The 22,380-nt window shown below is 37.5% G+C and overlaps 3 protein-coding genes and 1 pseudogene across 8 annotated transcripts in view; 2 read left to right on the forward strand and 2 right to left on the reverse strand.

The window, feature by feature from the left end:
• LOC129722405 (integrin alpha-PS2) overlaps positions 1-747 on the reverse strand; it is a 180,590-nt gene extending 179,843 nt beyond the window's left edge. For 2 of the 5 annotated variants that reach the window (XM_055675850.1, XM_055675813.1), the window contains exon 1: positions 585-747. The gene's annotated coding sequence lies outside the window, so the exon portion shown is untranslated. The remainder of the gene's footprint in view (positions 1-584) is intronic. The other 3 variants (XM_055675822.1, XM_055675841.1, XM_055675831.1) reach the window with 3 other exon arrangements.
• A 3,063-nt stretch (positions 748-3,810) lies between these two features.
• Positions 3,811-5,637, forward strand: LOC129733819 (uncharacterized). 2 transcript variants are annotated; one of them, XM_055695336.1, is made up of 5 exons: positions 3,811-3,969; positions 4,039-4,119; positions 4,177-4,652; positions 4,934-5,102; positions 5,552-5,637. In XM_055695336.1, coding segments are annotated over exons 1-5 (807 nt in total). In that variant the 5' UTR covers positions 3,811-3,890; the 3' UTR covers positions 5,554-5,637. The 2 variants fall into 2 exon arrangements, with proteins under 2 accessions (XP_055551311.1, XP_055551310.1); XM_055695335.1 differs by lacking the exon at positions 5,552-5,637 and having other exon boundaries at positions 4,934-5,208.
• Positions 5,638-6,447: 810 nt separating this feature from the next.
• On the forward strand, positions 6,448-11,428 carry LOC129716563 (uncharacterized; annotated as a pseudogene).
• Positions 11,429-13,447: 2,019 nt separating this feature from the next.
• On the reverse strand, positions 13,448-14,188 carry LOC129716564 (uncharacterized). Its single transcript, XM_055666397.1, has one exon. The coding sequence runs from the start codon at positions 14,186-14,188 to the stop codon at positions 13,448-13,450; it is 741 nt and encodes a 246-aa protein (XP_055522372.1).
• Positions 14,189-22,380: the final 8,192 nt, after the last annotated feature.

The raw sequence follows: 22,380 nt of genomic DNA on the forward strand, positions 1-22,380 counted from the left end.
CACGGTGGTACCGCACGTGGGAAGACGCCGCCTGCTAGTGCTGCTCCAACGCACATGTGTCCGACTCAAACCGATACTGAATCCTACGAGACACACAAGTGTAACGGAAAATTCACATCCTCTACTCGTGCACATGTTTTCATTTTCATCACACGCCGTTTATTAATAGAACGTTTTTCACACCGCGTTCGCTTTTCCCGCACTGCTTTTCACTTGCTTTTCGTCGCCGATCGCATCGCACGGCGGCGATGGAAAATCATCTCATTACTTAGCCCAGCTCCAGCTTCTGTTTCGTGTCCGAACTTCACCAACGCGATAGATAAGCGGGTTTCCGTAATCAATTCGTCACACCTATTAGCGACGCCGAGGTCGTCGATTAACTAGTCGAGAGACTTGTTAACATCTTCTTTCTCCGCCAGTTAGCACCACACCAAAAGTGCTAATTATTACTAAATAAGGCAAATCAAAGCCCCGCGATCCACTTCCTTCGATCGTCAATCGCCTGCTGATGTCAGAAACCCCCACACACACAGGAGAACCAACGATCGATCAATAGGCCTCATTCAGCCCGGAGAACCGCTCACCTTGCACACCACCCAATGCTACTAACACCCACCGCAAAAAGTATACTAACGAAACGACGGATCTAGAACTAAGAACTAGGTACACTGGAACACTCTGAACACAAACTCCTTCTATCCTACCTAATTGTATTCACGTGCAAACTCCACGACGGTTGACAGCGAACTGAACGCGCGCGCACAGCACACGGTAATCCGTACGCTTGAGAACGACGCCCGACAACGACGACGACGGCGACGGCGACGTCGATCGACGGGAAACGCAAAGCAGCTGACGTGACGACGGATGAAAACTAACGTGACCGGCCGGCGCGGTCGTGTTTTGCTGGCACTTTTTGTGTGTTGCTTTTGACTAGGTGGCTGTCAGTTTGTTAGCGGAGGCAACCACCAGAGTAGCTAGTGATGCTGACCTCTGTGTCGTTTTGGTGGCAATACTGATTTATTAAAACCGGCTGGCAGGTAAGGTTTTCGTGTGGGGAAACTTTTTCGTGTTGGGCTTCTGCGCGAAAAAGTGCAATTCAGGGTTGATCTTGACAATAGGCAAACTGAATGTCAGAGAAAGCATAGATTATAAATAATCAATAAAGTTTTTGACCTTTTGGATATTTTTACCATTTCTACATAGTTTTCAGACTTATGACAATTTAAAATTTTTGTCCTATTTTGTTTTTTCTGGCCCTTTTTGAGCTATTTTGGAATTATTCATTAGCATCTTGATAGTTTTGATTTTTGTTTACATTCCATCAAATTTTTTCACATCATTTTCTTACTTAATCATCTCTGATATGTTTGATATTTTTTAATGTTCTTCGACATTTTTGTCCGTTTAACCTTATTTTGACGTCCAGTTTAGCCTTTCCAACATATATATTTGGGAATTTTTGCTATTTTAAACCGTGGTGAAAATTTTAGAATTTTTATTTGGTGATTCGAGATATTTGACCTTTTGTGATATTTTTGACTTTATGCGACATGTTTTACCTTGTTTTTGTAAACTTCAGCTTCAGGACCAGTTTGACCGTTTTTAAATAGGTTTGGCAATTTTAACGTTAATGGTCTATTTTAAATGTTCACATTTAAAATTGATTTTTCTTCGACTTTTTTCATCTTTTCATCGATCATATTGTTTCATATTGCAATTTTGAACTCTTTTATTTTTAATATTTTTAAAAGTTTTTACCTCTTTCGGAATCGTTTTATCTTCGACATTTTTCATATAATTGTTTTTTTTTTCAACGTTATTGATACATTTGATTCTTCTTTTAAACTTATTTATTGCATATTTCATGGATGAAAAATCTTTTGAGTTTTTGATTTATTTCAGGTTACTTATTAGTGTTGTCAACACCTTCCAACATTCTAATCTTTTTTATCAGTTTTAATCTTCTTCAACATTTTTTACTTTTATATTTTGTCATTTCTATTATTCTTGATGTTTTTAAGTTATAATTACAGACAAACAGACGTGCCTTTTCGAAGAAAAATCCTCGAAAATCTTCGTCCATATTCGAAATGTTACACTCATGCGCCCCCCGTGAGCTTATTGTCTATTAACTTATTTTCGTAAAACGGATTTTGTATTTGCTAATGGGAGTGCACGCTTGCTTATAGCGACACTAGCGGCATTATTGTTCACTAAGCAAAATTTCAAAATTATCGTTATTTTTCTGATCGATGAAATCGTCATCGAGTGGCGCGTCTGTTTGTCTGTGATATAACCATTTGACATTTTCAATCTCTTTTTGAACAAAATGTTTGTTTTTCTTGACTTATTTTGATATTCTTGACCGTCTAAGACAGAAATAATTTTTTTCTACTTTTTCGACGCTTTGTAGTATTATCTTTGATATTTGCGATCTAATGAATATTTTCCAACATTTCGACATTAGTGATCATTTTTGTCGATTTTTATTACTTTTTACGTCTTTTTACCATTTTTAACTCTTTTCTGTTACTTCTGACATCGTTTCAATCTTTTTTATTTAATTTTTTTTTAATTTTTGGCTTTCTGGAGCATTTTTGATCTTTGATAATATTGATTATATTTTTGTTTCGGCCTGTTTAAATATTCTTTAACTTTTAAACTTAATTTTGACCATTAAAAAATACCCACTTGAAATATTTTTAACGGTGCCATCTCAACATATGTGTAAACGAGATAGCATATCACCGCTTCTTTTCATACTTCTTTATCTTACTGCTGACAGCGGGCACAAATTAATTTGAGCCCAGGACATGAGATCATTGTCATTCACTGTTACTCGGTATAGGGATGCCAAAGGCTCGGAGTTACCCTTATACTTGGGAGTAACTCTAATTTACTCAATATTACTCCAAAATATCCAGATGATTTACATCTTTGATTACCTTGAGAGCTAGAAATATATATAGAGATGAGTGACTCTTCACCTACGCACACTAGTAAACGTGTAAATCCATGTAAAGTTGCTTTTGTTTCCTTCAAACTGAAAATCATCGCATCTCGTTGCTTCGACTTTTATCACTTTTTACCCTTTTTGGTTGATTATGATCACGAATGAAAAAAGTTATTCAGAAACAAGTTTAAAACATATAATGAGTGCTCAACTGAATATTTGTCCAGCTGCTAATTTGTCTAGGTGCACTAACACATTCGTACGTAAGAAGGTCTATATCAACGGTGGGACCAAGCAACATTCATGTGTAGAATTGCGGTGGAAAAAAGTTTTAAAGTAAAAGGATATTCAGAGACACGAGAGTTACTCAGATTTGATCTTTATTTTTCATGTTTTCTTAGAAAAACTCGGAAAACCTCAAATTTACTCACTGTCTTACCCCTCGATTTTTACCGTTTACACTGAAAAAAAAATCGCACGCTAATCCCTAATGCTCTTTACATATGAATGTCAATAAACGAACCTACACTGAGAAAAAATGTGCAGTAACACGAACCATTCAAGTGCGTTTAAATTTACCACGCCAGCTCACAGTAATTTTAATAGATTCAACAGTCAGCACAAACATGCTTCAGTAAAAATTACTGTGCGATTTCCAAAATCTTGTATAGTACCGTTAAAAATATCCATGCTTGAAAATACCATGCATAATTTTTCATGTTACCATGCCACATGGTAATGCCGACTGATATTGCACTAGTTTTAAAAATGAATGGTTTTTATTTTTATTATGATCATAGTATTTTTGACAGTGTTGTTGTTGCGCGATTTTGCATGCCTGCCATTTTGAGAAACACAGTTGGCTAGTGCGCGTCATAGCGGAAACTGTTTTTGTCTTGTGGTATTTTCGGTATTTTAGTTTATGATAATATAAATGGCAGCTGAAAATCAAATTGATAATGACATCGTTTTTGTCATACAAACAAATCCAGAAGAAGGGCAGCATACTAATGGTGAGAGTTCATTTTAATAAGTATATGCAGTTTCGGAAAGTTAAAGTACTGTTTTTCGTTTATTTTCAGAAAAAGACGACATACCGGAACTAAGGAAACTTTTTGTGGAAGATTGGGACCTGGATTCAACTGTATATGACATCCTGATCGGTAAGGTGTAAAAATTTATGTTTTGTTTTTTATTAAAGTTATTCATCGCGATTTCAGATCACAGAATAACCTTACCTTACTTAAAAATCGTGGATCATAAGGCACTGGACGACATATTTTCAGTTCTAAAGTGGAACGGTCACAAGCATGCGCTTCGTGCAAAACTAAAAAAATGGAATGATTCTGTTCGGTTTCGAACACAGGAATTGCCTGCCGGTAGCCATATGAACGAACTAGTTCCTTCAAGACCCCGAAGTGAAAAAGACTGCACTTTTCATCCAGGATCATTCAAGCACAAATTACTCCCAACAGCTGATACAAACAGCTTATTGCTCGATATTTTACCGAGAAATGAAAAGGGAAAAATTGTTTCCCAATACTACGAGAAAAATCATAAGTTGGAGGATGAACACAAGCGCTCTTTGGCTCACACTATAGTTGATTTTTACACTGCCAACAATGAGTACTTTCATCTTCCGGACATGGAACGTTTCGCACAATTGATTGCAGCCCGATTTTCAACGGAAATAGCAGTAATTTTTAACATTCATGAAAACCATCACCATTTTAAATAAAATGTTACCATACGTGAGTAAGATGTTCTCGTACGTGAGAGTTGGTGATGGTCTCAGTGTATAAGAATCGTTTGAGAAACCGCTGATTCAAATTTTGCATAAAAATTTACCTTACTTTAAAATATTAGACTGTTTTATCAAAAAGAGTCTATCAAAATTTATTATATTTGCCCTAGTTTTCTCGATTCACCCCAACTACCGGTACCATTGAGCATAATCGAATACTTTATTAATTTTAGGAGACCTACTACAATCCTCGTGATTCAGTAGCTGGAAAATTGCACCCTTCTGGACTATTGTATGACCGATTCCACAAGCGTAACAAAACTATTTCCGCTAAACGTCGGACAAAAGTTTTTGATCCTTGGAAGAAATACAAATCCAAAACATCAGACCTATCATCGGATTGTAAGAGCCATGTTAGATTTACTTGTTTTAATAGTTATTGGGTTGTTTCTCAATTGTTTCGAAGTTAATACGACCCATAAACTACTGCGTTGTTGAAAACATCAACTTACTTTTTCATCGCCACGGCGTAGTAAATCAAGATAAATATAATCGACTTCACCTCGTATAGCCATTCCTTAAGTCATGTCTTCCCGGTTTACGGTGCAGGTTTGTAGCAATTTATCCTGATGTCTCGAAACATTGTTATTTGTTATATAAAATATCGTTTTTCTTGAAACAAATTCCAAAATTGGGGTTCATTCTTTTCCGCGGAATCGATTGTCGCGAGTTGAGTAACTCAGTTTCCAACTCGAGCGACAATATTTTTTTAATTTCGGGCAGTTCGAGCTAACTACGTCGAAGTATGACAACAAAGTGTAATGTATATCCGTCTACTCTTTTTTTTTTAGAAAACCGATCGATATTGTCGGTTGTTTTTCAAATCAAAAATTCCATCATCTGTACATCGAGCTTCAAACTGCTATCAAAAACTGGCTGCGGAATAACTTGGATCCTTTCGAAAAAATTCAACTAAACTGGAAAAATCTGTGTTGCTTCGTTGTAAGGCTATAGAACAAGAAACGGATGCCAATAAATCGAATGTTCTCAATGACTGGCCACGAATTAAAGACCCGAACGGATACATACTGGTGAATCAATTTTTTTATTTTATTTTTTTCTGAATGATAGAAACATTTGGCGTCTAGCTAATTAAAGTTACGCACCATTTTCTTCCAAAAGATTAACATATGCTTTGTTTTATTTTTCAGATTGACGAAGATTTTGACTACATTTATGGAAATACTAGCAACTCTGATAGATTATATATATTTATTGGCACATGCAAACTCAAAGATCATTATTCTCTTCAGTTACTTGAACATTTAAACAGCGATTCGATTACTGAAGGTAAACATTGATCAGTTTTATGGGCCACCTGTCCACATTTACAGTTCAGAAGGCAAAAATTATGTAAGACTGAAGATGTTTTTTTACATAGGATGATGTGTTAAATAAAAATTGTTAAAATTGTATGATTGTAGATTGAACATTGTATTTTTGTGAAATGTATCTCGTAATAAATAAATTAAAACCATTTCTAATGGATCCCTATTATTATCCATCATTATTTGGGGCTCTGATCAGTTGGGATTGCTCACTAAACATGTATTGCAGTTATTTTTACTGCAAACATAGTTAGAACTACCATGCTCAAAACCATGGTAAAACTGACTGTAATTCGATTTGCTGCGAAAACAAAAAACGTATTTAATTCAACCTCATTCGTATTTGATTTTACTACAACATGGTAGATTTTACCATGGAAACATTTTTTACATTGCGTGATAAAATCAACAACATTTGTGGTAAATTCAAATGTAGAATGTTTTCTACCGAAATTTAGTGGTTTTTTGTTTTTATTTTTACCCTCGTATGGTACTGGTTACTACGGGACTTTTCTCAGTGTAATCATTATATTATATCGACCCATATCGATTTTTATTGGAATTTACGGTATTTTAACGTGTTTTGGTATTTGACGTGTGTAACCATTGAAATCTGAGTGTAAAATGATTGATTTTGGTATGCATGACATGGCAAACCGAAGTGTCACTTGACACTTGATTTTGTGCTGTGAACTGAAACTCAAGTGTATTCCACGTGAATATGGAATGTTTCATCTATTTGCACAGAAGTTAGTGGAATCCACTTGGCAGTAATGTGTCGATTTTTTACAGTGTATAACCTGTTTTGTTTTTAAAAAATTCTCCAATTTATTGGCGACTAATATTTTTGAACTTGTCCATCTTGTATAACTTTACCCTTTTGAGACATTTTCAACCTCTTTTGTATTTTTAAACCTTGTATCTTCTTTTAAACTTTTTTAGCTTTCCTGATCTTTCCAGATAAACTTTTCTTTCTTTTGCATTTTTTCTATATTTTTGTCCCTTTGTATTTTGTTGACCTTTTGCGACATTTTCTATTCCAGAAATATTGTGTAAATGAAAATGTAAATGAATTGTGAAAAATTTCCCTAATTTTGGATACCACCTCGAGAGCGTGTATAAGTTAAAATAACCCTGATTCGGATACGGCAGTGTACCCAAAGAGCGTGTACCCAACATGACAACTGCTCACTAGCAATACTCAGAGGGAGAGATATGCGAAGAGAGTGTTGCGAGCCAAACGAACGAGAAAGGTAACATATTGAAAGGTACTGCAATAAGGTTCAATGAAGAATATATTTATTTTTACACGTTTTTCATGTTTTATTGCTAAAACATGAATTGAGAATGCTCCAAAGTTGCTTCATCACTGTAATTTTTAACTGGTGGTTCACAAACCCTTTGTATGGTCTACAGAATAATGATGAAAGTATGTAAAATTAAACATAAACATAAAAGTTAACACCTTCACATTTCTTGTGATGCACTATATTATTCTCCAGGACTTCCACCGTCACCATCAGTTATACGAGCCGAATAAAAAAGTTAGTGAACATTGCGCTTTGAGAAGAATTTTGGCACCTCTGATATGTGAAACCTAGTTGCCAAATTGGCGGTTCTTTTTCATCGCTTATCTCTCCCTCTGAGGATCTCTACTGCTCACCACTTGCGCTGAATATCGTTCACGTAATTCAGTTTAAATTCGTTCGTGTTTGTGAACGGTATTGCCGCGTTAGATAAGTGTAGTACATGACATAGACCGGTTTCTGAATTAATTGTTAGGTTTACGTAGGTCGCGATTTTTCTCTAGCTGTGGAGAAGTGGTGTGCTGAATTCGTTCTCAGTGGGCAGGCTCGGATTTGAATCGCAGATGAAGATGATATCGAAGACTTGGGTGAATTCTGAGTTCTAGAACTTTTTATATGCATTTTTACATTGTTTTTTTTTCGTCCAGGATTGTACAATAGCAGCTTCAGCGGTGTTTTCGAGCAGGTCCGAAAAATTGTTAAAATGTTCCGAGAATCTTCGATCAATAGAGGTCTGCTGCAAGAAAAACTAAAGAAATCTTCCCAACAGCTCTTGAACCTTCTGTTAGATGTCAGAGCACGTTGGAATATTACCGAAGCGATGATCGAGCGATTCCTTAGGGTATGCATACGGATCTAGTGGGGAAAACGTAAGAGTATAACTTCTCGTTAATCATTGACGATTCGACGAACATTGAAGCCACGAAGCTGGCAATGGTGGTGAAAATTTGCGACGTGGAACAAAGTGACATTCAGATACGTGACGAATTTTACGCTGCAGTATCGCTCGGTACTGCTGTTGAACACAAAACCATATACGATGTGATAATTGACCAATTTCGTAAGGATGGTTTTCCTTATATGACCCGGTTAAAGGGATTGCTGTTATGATGGGATCAACTAACTCTGTGATGAGGTTGTTTAAAGTTTATTGTCCAGACTTAGTAATTACAAAATGCACGTGCCATTCTTTAGCATTATGTGCGAGTTATGCTTGCGAGAAAATTCCTGATTATCTCGAACAATTATTAAAAGATATATACAGCTATATATTAAACAGTCCAAAAAGGACTAGTCAATTTGATCTGATTCAGCAGATACTTGAACTAAAACCCCTCAAAATGTTACACCCATCTGCCACTCGTTGACTTTCATTGGAGGCAGTAGTCAAGAGATCTATTATTCGGTTTTCTGAGTTAAATTTGTTTTTCCAGTTCCAATACAACGTTGACAGAAATCAAACTACGTACAAAATATTGACACACCTTCAAGACCCTATGACTAAGCCTCTGTTGCTTTTTCTTGATTATATTCTTCCTCAAATAAACAAACTTAATCGTATATATCAGCCTGAAAAACCCGAATTTACAATGTTGCATGAGGTTTTAAAAGATTTTTATAGAACAGTTGTTACTAATATCTGCCAAGAAAAATTCGTAAAAACAATGCTGCTAAATTTGAAAAATATTTGAAAAGTGTAAAAAGTATTTATGTTGGTATGACAGCAGAAGAAGAATATAAATCAATGGACAGTGATAAGCAAAAAAGTTTTTTTTTTGGAGCTGGTCAAACAAATGCGAAAGCGGTTTGATTTCAACGATCCAATTCTCAAGGCTGCTGCATTGTAAATCACAGGAACATTTCTGAATTACCAAGAATCAGTAGGATATTGGACGCGTTTCCTGGATTTTACGATGGGGAAATGCAAGAGTTGGAGAACGAATTTCGCGTTGTAAAGGTAAAATTGCTTCGAAGAAAAATCGCTATTGAAGAAAACGTGCAAGTGCAAGGCTGGTGGACGAGAATCGTCTGTCTGAAAATATTTGACGGTTCGCATGTATTTCCAGCACTTAGATGTTTCATTTTTAACATTCTTATAATGCCTCATTCCACTGCAGCCGTAGAGCGGATTTTTTCTCAATACAACAATAATAAAACCAAACTACGAAATAGACTCAGCAACGATACAATGAACGCAATCTTGAAATCGAAAAGTTTAATTGATAAGCGAGGTCGTAGTTCAAAAATTATATTAACAAAGTCAATGCAGTCTAAGTTCTGCGAAACAATGTACAAAAATCACAATTTTTTTTGATGATTTACGAAATAAACTATGTTTCAATGGTACAGATTTTTTTCATAAAAAGTACAGATGATAAATATTTTTAAAGCTACGCACAGATGAGTATGTGGCAACACTGCTTACAGATCATAAAACTGACTTCGGATGCTCTTACACGGTAAGAGTCGAAAACCCATTAATGGGTATTGTTGTACCCATTTTTTTCTATCATATGCGGCTGTCAAAAAAATGGGTAAATTTAAAAATGTGAAATGGGTAAAATTGTACGCATTAGAAAGACATGTTCTTAGAAAAAAAATGGGTCATTTGTCTACCCATTAACGGGTGAAAAAATACTTCGATACTACTGTCGATTTGTTCGCACGCGTAACTTCTACGATCTGTTTTGCTTATTACTTGTCAACAATTGCCATGGAAGGACTTTAAAAGAGATTTGATACTGCGTCGTTTAAGAAGTTGCAAGTTAAAGAGTATGTTATATCAAGTATTAAATTTTACAATGTGAGATTTTTTATATTACACACTTAAAATAAAACACCGAATTCGGTAAAATTTTACCGGAATCTCAACAGCTGAACGTTCAGTGAAACTTCGGTGTTTCCGAAAATTACCGAACAGTTTGTGAAACCACCAACCGAGTGGTCGGTAATTTTCGCAGCTTTTTGGTAATGTTTCAAACTGAGCAGCCAGTAAAATTTACCGAAAGAAACTTTAAAAATGAACAAAAATACCGAACGCACCTGTAAAAAATACCGGTGGCAGAAAAGTCGGTTAGAAATGAGCCTGCTGGTACCGTCTAAAATCAAACTAAATCAACCAGATCACTTACGAAAAATGTTAGCGACTCGTACATTCATTAACACTTTCCAAATTATAAATATCCTATATTTACACACAACAACAATTAAAACAACTCAGCAGCACCAGTAGAAAATATTCGCGTCTTGCACGGTTGCACGTATGAGAAAAATGGCCACCACATTCGCAATTTGGCATTTTTACAGGTTGTTCGGTAAAAAGTTATACAAATTTCGGTGAATGTAAAATTAAGCAAAAATTTCGGTAACAGTTAACAGAATTTTGGTAAAACTTACAGATCTTACAGAACAGTCGTTAATTTGATGCTTTTTTGCAGGAAAACCGGTATCATTACACTTTACCGATGGATTATTGTAAAAAAAATTACCGAACGACTTTTTTTGGATTTAGTGTGTAGGTCAAGAATGTTCACTATCCGTATGGTATTGGCTTTGTTGCAGAGAATAGCGATTCTGACAATTGATGATAGCAGGTGAAATACTCCTGTATTCATAAATAAGATTCATTTTTGCAAATAATTAAAAATATTTGATTTCACTTTCACTTCTTTTTATTTTTTTGACAAAAATTTCACAAAATTTCCGTTTGTTTAATAATGGGTAAAATTTCACCCATTTCCTTGAGAAAATTTATTTCTTAAAATGAGTGAAATTGTACCCAGTTTTTGACGTTTAATCGGTATACCCGTTAATGGGTAAATCGAGTTTACCCACTAAATGGGTTGGCTCACTTTTTGGCGAAATGGTTGAAAAAGTACCCATTAATGAGTTTTCGACTCTTACCGTGTAGACGCCAGATGCTAACTTGCTCATGGCTGAAGGAACACTCAGCTTTCTCTTCAACAAGCTGAAGGAATTGGACTTTCCGATTACGAACGAAAAGTATGACGCTCGTGTGAAAAGAATTGGCTAAAGGCGGAACGAAGGCTCGTATCAATCATGATGTTCTGAAACAACAGTCTTTCGTTCACCCCGCAGCTACCTATCATAACTAGAACGCAATCAAGGAGGAGGGGGGGAAAGTAACAGAATCAGATCAAGAGTGACTTTCTGTCAAGCAAGCCTATTCAGCTGATAGATGGGCAGATGAAACTATCCGAGCGAGCGTCTGGGACTACGCACCTTTTCAGAAAGACCTAAGTGTGCTTGAGGGATACGTCATCAGAGGATAAATAAATTAGGAATCCCACGCCAACTACGTCGACGAATGCTGGTCCATGCAGCTCACCCAGAAGAGACTCAATGATTTTACGTCTTAGAGACAGAGAGTGGTAGCCAGAAATCGGTGTGTGTCGCCCTCCAGCACTCGAGCCTATGTACGCAAAATTGACAAGTGAGCCTTAGATCTATGTTGCCATGAACTCTCTGGGACCCCTACAAAACGGGTAATATATTTTTGTTATCCAGCTTCTCACGAGCGGCAATGGCGGACAGTGCAAGCAGCCCATTTTGACGTTTTCTGTAGGTCAGGGAGATCGCTCTGACGGAGCTGGATAGTGGACTGTTTCAGCCACTACTAGGAAATCTGCGTATTGAGCCCATTTTTATCCGTCAGGAGTACCCAAGGACAATAACACTAGATAATGACCGCCAATTTGTCAGCGCTATTTTTGAAAACTACTGTTGCACACGGAACATAAATAACGCTGAGCCACACAACCCCATACTGGCCAATAGAGAAGTAGAGGGACAAGAGAGTTTTATACTGGAGCGTTAGAAAAGCAGCCATGTACTTCGTAATTGGAAATTGAACCTCCTACAGCATTTGATGATGCCCAACACAACTCAACAAACGCCACAACTGGCGAGACCCATTAATAACGGTTGGAGAAATTTAAACAAGAACTCATCGCTCGTAGGAAAAGTATCAATGGATTTTTGAGGTATTAAGACTAAAAATTTTGTTCTTGTGAATGAACAACAATTGGAAAAATTTGTTCAAGAGCTGTTGATAGTCTACAACGAGGCTTCTGAACAAGGTATTCTAATGGGAATCCCAAGATTTCGAAAACCTCGCAGCAGGAATAGTAGTAGAGGACGTTCTCAACTGAAGTTCATGTGAAATACTCGCATTTAACGTGCAGTGAGATTTCATGAGAGCAGAGGCGTTATTCGAAGCAGTCTAGCCTGAATAACTTGTCGATCTTGTCTATTGCAGTCAGATGTCAACGAGCTGCAGCTAGTCACCACCTGAGACATTTGGCATCTTACTCTTCACTCTCATCACCCACATCGATGATCCCTGTTGTATTTTTCGCAAGTGATACCATCCACTCGGAAAATACTTTTTATCACCATTATGCACAGATCCTCCTGCAGGCGATAGTTTTACCGTCTGAGGGTTACCGAAGAATCTGCATCTTTAACATGCTTAAAATCGAACGTGTCATCAATCAATGGTTATGATTTATTCATTGACCCATCTAAATGAGACACCCGAAAAAATGTTCAATTCCAAGAGATGGCGCTGTAGTGGTAGTGGTAGTAAAATGAAATTTCTTCGAGCATTTTGCCTAATGACCGGAAAAACTGCTATTAGTTATCCTTTTCATATATTATTCTATCTTTCTAATACTTTCTTTTACTGTATGCAATCTATGTTTATCAAAAAAATTTGATTTTCCTATACAACTCCATTGAATCAATGGAGTTGTATAGGAAAATCAAGTTTTTTTTGACGGCGAGAAGTGGCCGGGTAATGGAATACAGCGTTCGGATTAGATGCTAAACAAGAACACGCGCGACTGTTTGGTAAAACTGCTTTTATTGGATTGGTATACGGATACAGTGAAACGCAGTAAAACGCAAGGAACAATGTTAGGTTGGTAATGAATGACAGCAGATGCGTGCTGTGTGTATTCTGAAAGGTGCGTTTTAATTAGAAGCAAGGTATAACACAAAGGTGTGTCATTGTATTTCTCAACACTCCTCCTCAATGACCATCGGGTTCATTCCAATCTCCAAGACCCATCATTTCACAAAACTGTTGATGCTTACTAGGACCCAGAGGCTTTGTCATAACATCCGCAATCATTTGGTCAGTTGAACAATAACGCAATTCAATCACCTTCTTCTCACACAAATTCTTAACAAACTTTTCACGAGTGTCAATATGCTTGGATCGACGATTGCATCGTTCCGTACGAACGAACGCGATACACCCCTGGTTGTCTTCGTTCACAACAGTAGGAGTCTCCTGCTCCTCACCAAAATCGCAAAGCAATTGCCGCAACCACACGGTCTCTTGGCAACCTTCACTCAGCGCCAAGTACTCGGCTTCCATTGACGACAGAGCGATTGAAGTTTGAAGACGACTCGCCCAAGATATCAGAGCTCCTCCGTGAAAGAATACAAAACCAGATGTTGATTTTCGACTATTCACATCGCCCGCCCAGTCGGAATCCGAATAACCGACAAGCGGTTGACGTAAATCTCCCCCTAAACGCAGGCTGTAGTTAACTGTCTTCTTTAAATATCGGAGCACTCTCTTTGCTGCAGTCCAGTCAGCTTCCGTCGGATCACTAAACTTACGGCCAAGAATTGCCGTACACGCTGCTACGTCCGGTCTAGTATTACACGCAAGATATAAAAGCCCACCCACGAGACTCCGGTATTTCGTTGGATCTTTAAACCCTGCACTTGATTCTTCATTCTTCAGAAATCCGGGTTCCATTGGTGATTTAGCTGTCTTAGCTAATTCCATGCCATTATTTACGATGAGCTTCTCAATATAATTTTTCAACCGAATTTTAAAGATTCCATCTTCTCGCTGTATTTCCATCCCTAGGAAATGCCGAACATCACCAAGACACGTGACTTCAAACTTTTCTTTAAGCAAATCAATTAATCGTAGCACTTTGCGTTCATCAGACGACCCTATCAACATGTCGTCAACGTACACGAGGAGAAACACTTTCACCGAACCGATATTTCGCACAAACAGACAAGGATCAGCGCTTGACGGTTTAAACCCCAGCTCTACTAAAGCTTCGTTCAGCCGCTTATGCCAGCAGCGAGCTGACTGCCGCAAGCCGTATATGCTCCTCTTAAGTTGACATACGAACTCCTCCTTGCCGCTTACTTCCCAACCGGGTGGTTGACGCATGATGATTTCTTCCTCTAGTATTCCGTTAAGATATGCCGTCTTAACGTCAAGATGTCTAACAGCCATGTTTTGCTTCGATGCTACACTTAGAAACGTTCTTAAAGTTGCCTGACGCGTTACAGGAGCAAAAACTTGGTCATAATCAACCCCAAACTGTTGACTATATCCTTGAGCGACGATCCTGGCTTTCAGTTTCACGATTTCATTCTGCTCATTTCGTTTAATCTTAAAGACCCATTTTGAACCTATTACCTTTTGCCCTTTGAGCTGCGGGACAAGCTTCCAGGTTCCGTTACGATTATGAGAAGCCAGTTCGTCTTTCATCGCCTCTCGCCATTCCGGCTTTTTCAACGCTTCGCGATAATCCAGGGGTTCCTCAATTGCGCATGCCGCTATACCTACAGCATGATCCAACACAAAATCTTCAAAATGTTTCGGTAGTAAACCACGGTTCGAACGATACGATCGTCGACACCCTTCTGCATCATTATCGTTGTCGGAAACATCATGATACTCATCGCTATCAGAATCGCCAACCGACTCTTCTTCAGACGGTAGCAACTTGATTTCATCGTCAGCATTTGGAACAGATACAGACATGGGAAACTCTAGAGAACTAGTGTCGTTTCCATGTTCAATAAACTTGACATCCCGACTTATAGTTATGCGATTTGTTGAACGATCAACGAAACGATAGCCTTTGTGCTCCATGGAGTAACCTACAAAGGTCAATTTCCGAGCCTTACTCTCCAACTTGCTTTGTCTTTCAGCTGGAACTAGCACGTAAGCCTCACTACCAAAAACTTTAACGTGACTCAAGTCCGGCAAACGTTTCCACCACAATTCGTATGGAGTCTTTTGAATAGATCTCGATGGTAAACGGTTTTGAAGATAGGTGGCGGTAAGTATAGCCTCCCCCCAGAAGCGCTTTTCGAGACCAGAATCTATCAACATACAAGTAGCCATCTCATTGAGTGATCTGTTCTTTCGCTCGGCCACGCCATTTTGCTGTGGCGAGTAGGGAGTTGTAAACTGTGGTTTTATTCCCTCTTCACGGTAAAAGTTTCGCAGGTCTTTGTTATTAAACTCTCCTCCTCCATCTGAACGAATAACTCTCGGTTTCCTACCGTGCAAATTATTCACCCACCGAATATACTCTTTAATGTTTTCGGCCGCTTCATCTTTATGTTTGAGGAGGTACGTTACCGTAAAACGGCTGTAATCGTCGATTATATTCATAATGTAACGATTGCCGCTCGGTGTAACGGTTTTCATCGGACCACACAAGTCTGTGTGCACAATGTCCAGAATCTCAATCGACTTACGCTCAGTAATTTCGGGGAATGGAGGTCGGGCTAACTTTCCCTCCAAACAACATTCACATTTAAGTCGCAGACCACAATCGCTTACCTTCATGCCAGAAGCCAAATTCTCTTTATTGATGCGTTCAACAGCCGCCCAATCACGATGGCCCAAGCGCCGATGCCATAGGTGTTGGCAGTTATCAGTGTGCTGCTTAACTGTTGCCTTCAGAGACGACTCTGCAATCCGCAGCCGATAGAGACCACCGCATCGACTACCAGTAGCGACAACAACATTTTCCGGATTGATAATCCGACAATTTTCTTCATCGAAATGAACTTTCAATTTCTTCTGTGCTAACTTAGCAACCGAAATCAAACTGGTCGACAAACCCGGCACAAACTTCACTTCACTCACGTTTATCTTCATAATTTTTTCTTCGCCGTCTATGCCGTAAAGAACACCGTTTCCTTCACCCAAGATCTGCGTCTTCTTACCATCCGCCATGGTAATCCAACCACCAGCGAATTCCTTCATGGTGTTAAAGAAGGAACGGTCGTTTGTCATATGAGCACTAGCTCCACTGTCGATAATCCAGCACTGCTTTTCATCCGCAACAGTAAACGCCACATTTCTCTCACTATGAGCAGCCTTTGCCTTCACTTGCTCATCTTTTCTGTTAGGGGCATTTTCTGTTTCCCTTTTTGACGCTAATAACTTTCTACAATTACGTCGAATATGACCGGGCCTCTTACAGAAGTGACATACACGCTTTTCCTTTTGATTGTTTTCCGCGGAGCGCATCGCTTTCTCCGTTTTAACGGAACCGACACCACCTTCCCGTTCTAGCCGGCGGTAATATTCATCCCCCACTTTAGATTTCACAACTTCTATCGTAATTTCCTCATCGGGACGAGCATCTAGTGTAGTAACTAACGTGTCGAAAGAAGGAGGCAAACTGCGCAAAAACATACACACTTTAATGTCTTTGTCTAACGCGATACCGGCACAATCTAACCTATCGAAAAGCTCGTCCATTTCCAGAAAATGTTTTTCTATATCACCCTGTTCCGGTAAATTGGTACCACATAGTTTCTTTAACAATGAAACACGAACGGATCGAGTCGTTTTCTGGTGATAGGTTTTCAAAGCGTTGAAAGCATCACGGGCATGTACGCTATTCTTCACCGTATGCAACTGATTGTCTTCTAACAAAAGAAATAGCGTTGCTTTCGCTTTACGATCTGCACTTTTCCATGCTGCAGTTTTCGCCTCAGGAATTTCGTCGGCAATAGCGTACCACAAATCTTCTCGAGATAGCAGATTCTCGAGGCGAACCTTCCATGTTTGCCAGTTCGTACCGTTTAGTTTTGGAATGGTGAACCGTGCGTCAACCATTTCAACTCACAAAACACACAGAATCCACGCGACAATTTCTTTTATTCTATCTTCACTCACGGAGTGGAAAAAACAACATCCATCCAACTGGGCCGATAACCTGACGGCGAGAAGTGGCCGGGTAATGGAATACAGCGTTCGGATTAGATGCTAAACAAGAACACGCGCGACTGTTTGGTAAAACTGCTTTTATTGGATTGGTATACGGAAACAGTGAAACGCAGTAAAACGCAAGGAACAATGTTAGGTTGGTAATGAATGACAGCAGATGCGTGCTGTGTGTATTCTGAAAGGTGCGTTTTAATTAGAAGCAAGGTATAACACAAAGGTGTGTCATTGTATTTCTCAACATTTTTAACCCTTAAATGCGCAATGTTGTTTTAAAACAACACTACTTAAAACGTTTTAAAATATACGTATTTTAGTATTTTTCAGAAATATAATTCATTAGAACAGCTCTCTAGACTCTAACGAAGAAAACTTAACAGCTGGAAGTACTGTATTTGAATGTTTTGTTTTTATTTTTGCTGTCAAAATCTCGGAAACGAAAAAAAACCTGGCGAGATTCCCGACTGGTGGTGACTGTCATTGAAAATAAATTTTAAAATAAGGTTAGTGGTTAGTGAAAATGTCTGAATTATCAGTAATTATACTAATAAAAGGTCAAGTTTAAAGTTACTGTTAACAAAAGTAATTGTTTAGACTTTATTCTGCGATAAAATCACTGTGTTGTTTAAAAACAACATGGTAATATTTGCACATTAAAAAGTAAATCTTTCAATTATTTTATGCATATTGGTTAGTTTTGAAGCAGTAAACCTGTTAAACATAAATTTTATGTTTTTAGATGATTTTTTAACGTCGCGCGCCTTTAAGGGTTAATAAAAATAGATTGCATATAGTAAAAGCACAGACAAACAGACGATGACGATCTCTCATCGATCAGAAAAATAACGATATTTTGAAATTTTACTTAGTGGGCAATAATGCCGCTAGTGTCGCTATAAGCAAACGTACACATTCATTATCAAAGACAAAAACCGTCAATAATACCGCTGGTGTTGATATGAGTAAGCGTGCACATCCATTAGCAAAGACAAAAACCGTTTTACGAAAACAAGTTAGTAGGCAATAAGCTCATATGGTGGCGCATGCGTGTAACGTTTCGAATAAGGACGAAGTACTTTTCTTCGAAGTGGCACGTCTATTTGTCTGTGGTAAAAGAAAGTACTACAAATTTGGAAGAATATAAAAACAAAAGAAAATTAAAGGTATGCACAATATGCAAAAATGATCAACTCAACTGATTCTCGGTATAAAATTGGAGTACTGAAATGATTTGTACTATTTTTCACACTATTTCTCTGTCAGCACTTGATATGTCTGATAACTTCGGGCGTTGCTTATTTTTCTTAATCATAATCTATATGCTAAATTACGCTGGTCAACACAGGTGTGGCCCTAAAGCTCAAACTAGAGAAAAATGAAAGATTATAGGTTTTATCAGAACTAATTTCAATTTTTAACAACGGTTTCCGTTTCCGATCCGTTAACATTCAAGTTCATCAAGGCAGACAATGTGCGCAGCAGGTGAAGCGAAAAATAAGCGAAAGTTAGTTGACGCGTTTTGGTAATGGCTTGGGGCACCAATATTCATAGAAATTGTTCAAAAGCTATAATCTTTCTAGGGGCAGCTATTTTTAGCTTTAGGGCTGCACTTTCTCTCGCTTTTTTGATATTATTATTATTACCCCAGATATGACTAGAAACTCCCTCCGGGCGCCTTCAAATTGAAAGAATATCGGCTCCGGTTTTTTGACGAGACCGAAGATTCGCGTTTTCTAATCCAAAAGCTAAGTGGTGAAACATTGAAAACATTCGATTTCTACATTAAATTCTAATGAATTGTGTCATAAATATTAAATATAAATCAGTTGTGTAGAGCTTTGTAGAAATTGTGGAAAAATCCAACTTCAATAGAAAAAATAAAGTCAGTTCACATTTTTTCATGACTCACTTAACACTCAAATAGAGGTTTTACTCAACAGAGTGGCGACTCTGCTTAGAGTGTATTACACAATTAGCGATGTTACCCTAGACAAAGATGACTCACTTTCAAGAGATTGGTGCGATAAAATTTTCAAAAAAAAAATTTTTTGCCATCAAATTAATAGCGACGATTTTAAATTTATTTTTTGAGAAAAATTATAAACCATTTTTCTTTCAAATCAATACGTACATAAAGGACCACCGACGGTACCGATCGATTACAAACGTAAATTCAATCAATCGCACTTTTTCCCTGATTTAGCAGCTGATTTCCCTCTTTTCAATTATTTTTAAGCAAAGCATTTACAAAACAATACCCCGTTATGTAAGTGAAACTCTTCATTTTTGCACCAGACGGGGCGAATATTGTTAGTACACGAAAAAGTCACCATCAAAAAAAACTTCCTTAGATGCCCGGATGGTCACCAGCAGATTCCGACTAACACGTACCACTTTGAGGGGCTAACGTTGGAACCCAGAAAGGGAGCCCGGTTGGGCTCGGAATCGAATAAAATCGAAATTTTCTTTCCAGGTGAAATCGAACCTCCGCTGGACGACATTTTTTCTCCACCCTGGCTCTTGCTGGATGGGACGACGGTGTAGAGCGGTGCGGTGCGGCCGCGTGCAGTCGACCATCGGGGCTAGATAATCGATCGATGCACAGTGCGCCAGAGAGTGCACGTGAAGTTTCGTGTGGAATGAGGTGGTCAAAATCAATTTACAATATTTCGTTGATTAGAAAAATATTTTTTCAAGTTAAAAACTTTGGCATTGATATAATTTTGCTGAATGTAAATTATGACATGCAAAATTTGTGGAAATGTAAGATTTTTAAATCTTATTCTAGAAGTAACATTTACTCTAATTTTATCACTGGGACAAAATGCATATTTTAATTGGGTCCTTGAGCTATACAAGTTTTTATTATTGCGTTTTCTGAGCAAAACGTGATTTTTAACAAATGTTTATCATTATTCTCCTATTTTTAAATGAATAATAAAAAATTGCTCGACATGTCTTACATGACAGTTTACCTAGTACGGTATATGGAAATAACAAATGGAAGAAAAATGATTAACATTTTGTTTGAATCACGTTTTGCTAAGAAAATTACGCATCAATGAATAACAAACACCTGAATTCAGATTTTAATATTTCTTTATTCTTTAGGAAAAAACAACTTTGCTGAAAGCGAGGAGTCAAATTGAGGTAGACTAGCTTTCCAGGCTTGGAATAACCTCTCTGGAGAAATGCATCTCCGAGATAACTATTGAAATTAATTCAAAATTCCAGTAGAATCCGTCCAAAAATAATTTGAACTCTTTTTCATGATAACTCGAGAATATTGATTAAAGATAGCGGTACTATCAACGAAACATAAAACGGCATATGTAACGTCAACAGATTTACATTTGATGTGAAAGAAGTATTGTTTTTAGATAACAAATTTTGTTTCCTAGTTTTGAATATACAAAAAATAAAGAAGAAAACATTTCTTAAAAAAAATTTCATGCATAATTCTGGAGAAGTTGTTGACTACATATCGTCAGTTGAACTCTATTCTGGCACAACTCAAAATTCATAGTTTCGAGAAAAACGCTGTTGAAAATTTGCGTCGAAAATTTCTTCTTTCATTTTCGTGAAAAATTCCAATTTCAGGACTTCCCTTTTTTATTGAACTTGTTTGGGTCTATCATGTGCATGCAGTGGTGGGCACCATTCCGCTAATCCGCTAATTCGCTAATTAGCGACGCTAAAATTCAGTTAGCGATTTAGCGATTTCGCTAATTTTTTAGCTGGTTAGCGAAACTGTTAGCGTCGCTAAAATTTTGGCCTTTGAAACGCTAATCGCTAATTCGCTAAATTTTGTAGAGAAGCGACAATAGAATTATTTAGAAAAACTGTGAATTGCTGATGGCGTACGTAAATTGTTTCGAAAGATGAACATACTTTACTGCGAAAGTTACTTTTGTCAGTTTTTTTACCCTAGAATGGAGTTCCAGTTATCGTACAAGCCACAGGAGCATTTTGAAGAACAAGCACAAGGTCTAGATTGAATTTTCGGCATATCAAGAACTTTGGTAAATTGCAATGCGCTTGAATTATGACAACTTTGGTTCTACTTTTTCGATTCAGATAATAATTGAATTTTTATGAAAACATTCCTAAGAGTATCTATTTTCAATGCAAGCTAAATAACTTTTGTTATTCTTGTTTTTACAAAATCAAATATGAATACCGTTTCGTGAACCTCTTACTGTAAATAGCTCTAAAAAGTAATAGTTTTCGTTTGTTTAACCAAAACAGATCAAAGTGGTCCAAATCTTACAAAACACGAGCAATAAATATAGCGATATGACTATTTACATATCAAAAAGTTAGCGATTAGCGTTTAGCGATTATCGAGCTAAATTTTCCGGTTAGCGACTTAGCGATTAGCGTCGCTAAATTTTCGGTTAGCGGTGCCCACCACTGTGTGCATGTAATAAGCATGTTATAAGAATTGTAACCTAATTTGTCTGCCTTTTTAGGAACATTTGATATTTGGGCAATAAAGGCACATCTACTTATATTTCTGAAAAAATTGTGAATTTCGAAACGGGTCTCTGTGAGATGAAACTTTATAGCATTTGGCATCGTTTGCCATCCATAACTAAAAACTGCAAAATTTTGAGTAGTGGCAGTATTGAATTCAACTGACGATTTGTAGCTGGCAGCATTTTTTTCTTACGCTGAGTTTAATTTGGTATTATTTTGAAATCTTTTTCTGATCTTTAGAAACATTTTTTTTGGTGTCATTTTAAACAAATTTACGCTTTCTTTGTTCAATCATCTGACTTTGCCTTTCGAGTCTTAAAAAAAGGTGTTTGTCATACTGGGCCTAATATGGGACCATTACTTTTTTTGTTTTTTTGTTGCCTACAGATATGTTTTTTTCCTTTTCTAGTCTCGAACTGGGATCATTTTCATTTTCGATCTTTTGTTGCGTTTTTGTTCGTCGTTTGATGTCC

The sequence above is a fragment of the Wyeomyia smithii genome, chromosome 1, assembly GCF_029784165.1.
Source record: "Wyeomyia smithii strain HCP4-BCI-WySm-NY-G18 chromosome 1, ASM2978416v1, whole genome shotgun sequence".
In the NCBI taxonomy this organism is placed as follows: Eukaryota; Metazoa; Arthropoda; class Insecta; order Diptera; family Culicidae; genus Wyeomyia; species Wyeomyia smithii.

Excerpts from the sequence above, each read along its gene's own strand:
- LOC129733819 (XM_055695335.1), top strand. The coding sequence starts at position 3,891 with ATGGCAGCTGAAAATCAAATTGATAATGACATCGTTTTTGTCATACAA. Across the intron at positions 3,970-4,038 it reads AGAAGGGCAGCATACTAATG|AAAAAGACGACATACCGGAA; the intron begins GTGAGAGTTCAT and ends GTTTATTTTCAG. Across the intron at positions 4,653-4,933 it reads GATTTTCAACGGAAATAGCA|GAGACCTACTACAATCCTCG; the intron begins GTAATTTTTAAC and ends TATTAATTTTAG.
- LOC129716564 (XM_055666397.1), bottom strand. The coding sequence starts at position 14,188 with ATGGAACCCGGATTTCTGAAGAATGAAGAATCAAGTGCAGGGTTTAAA.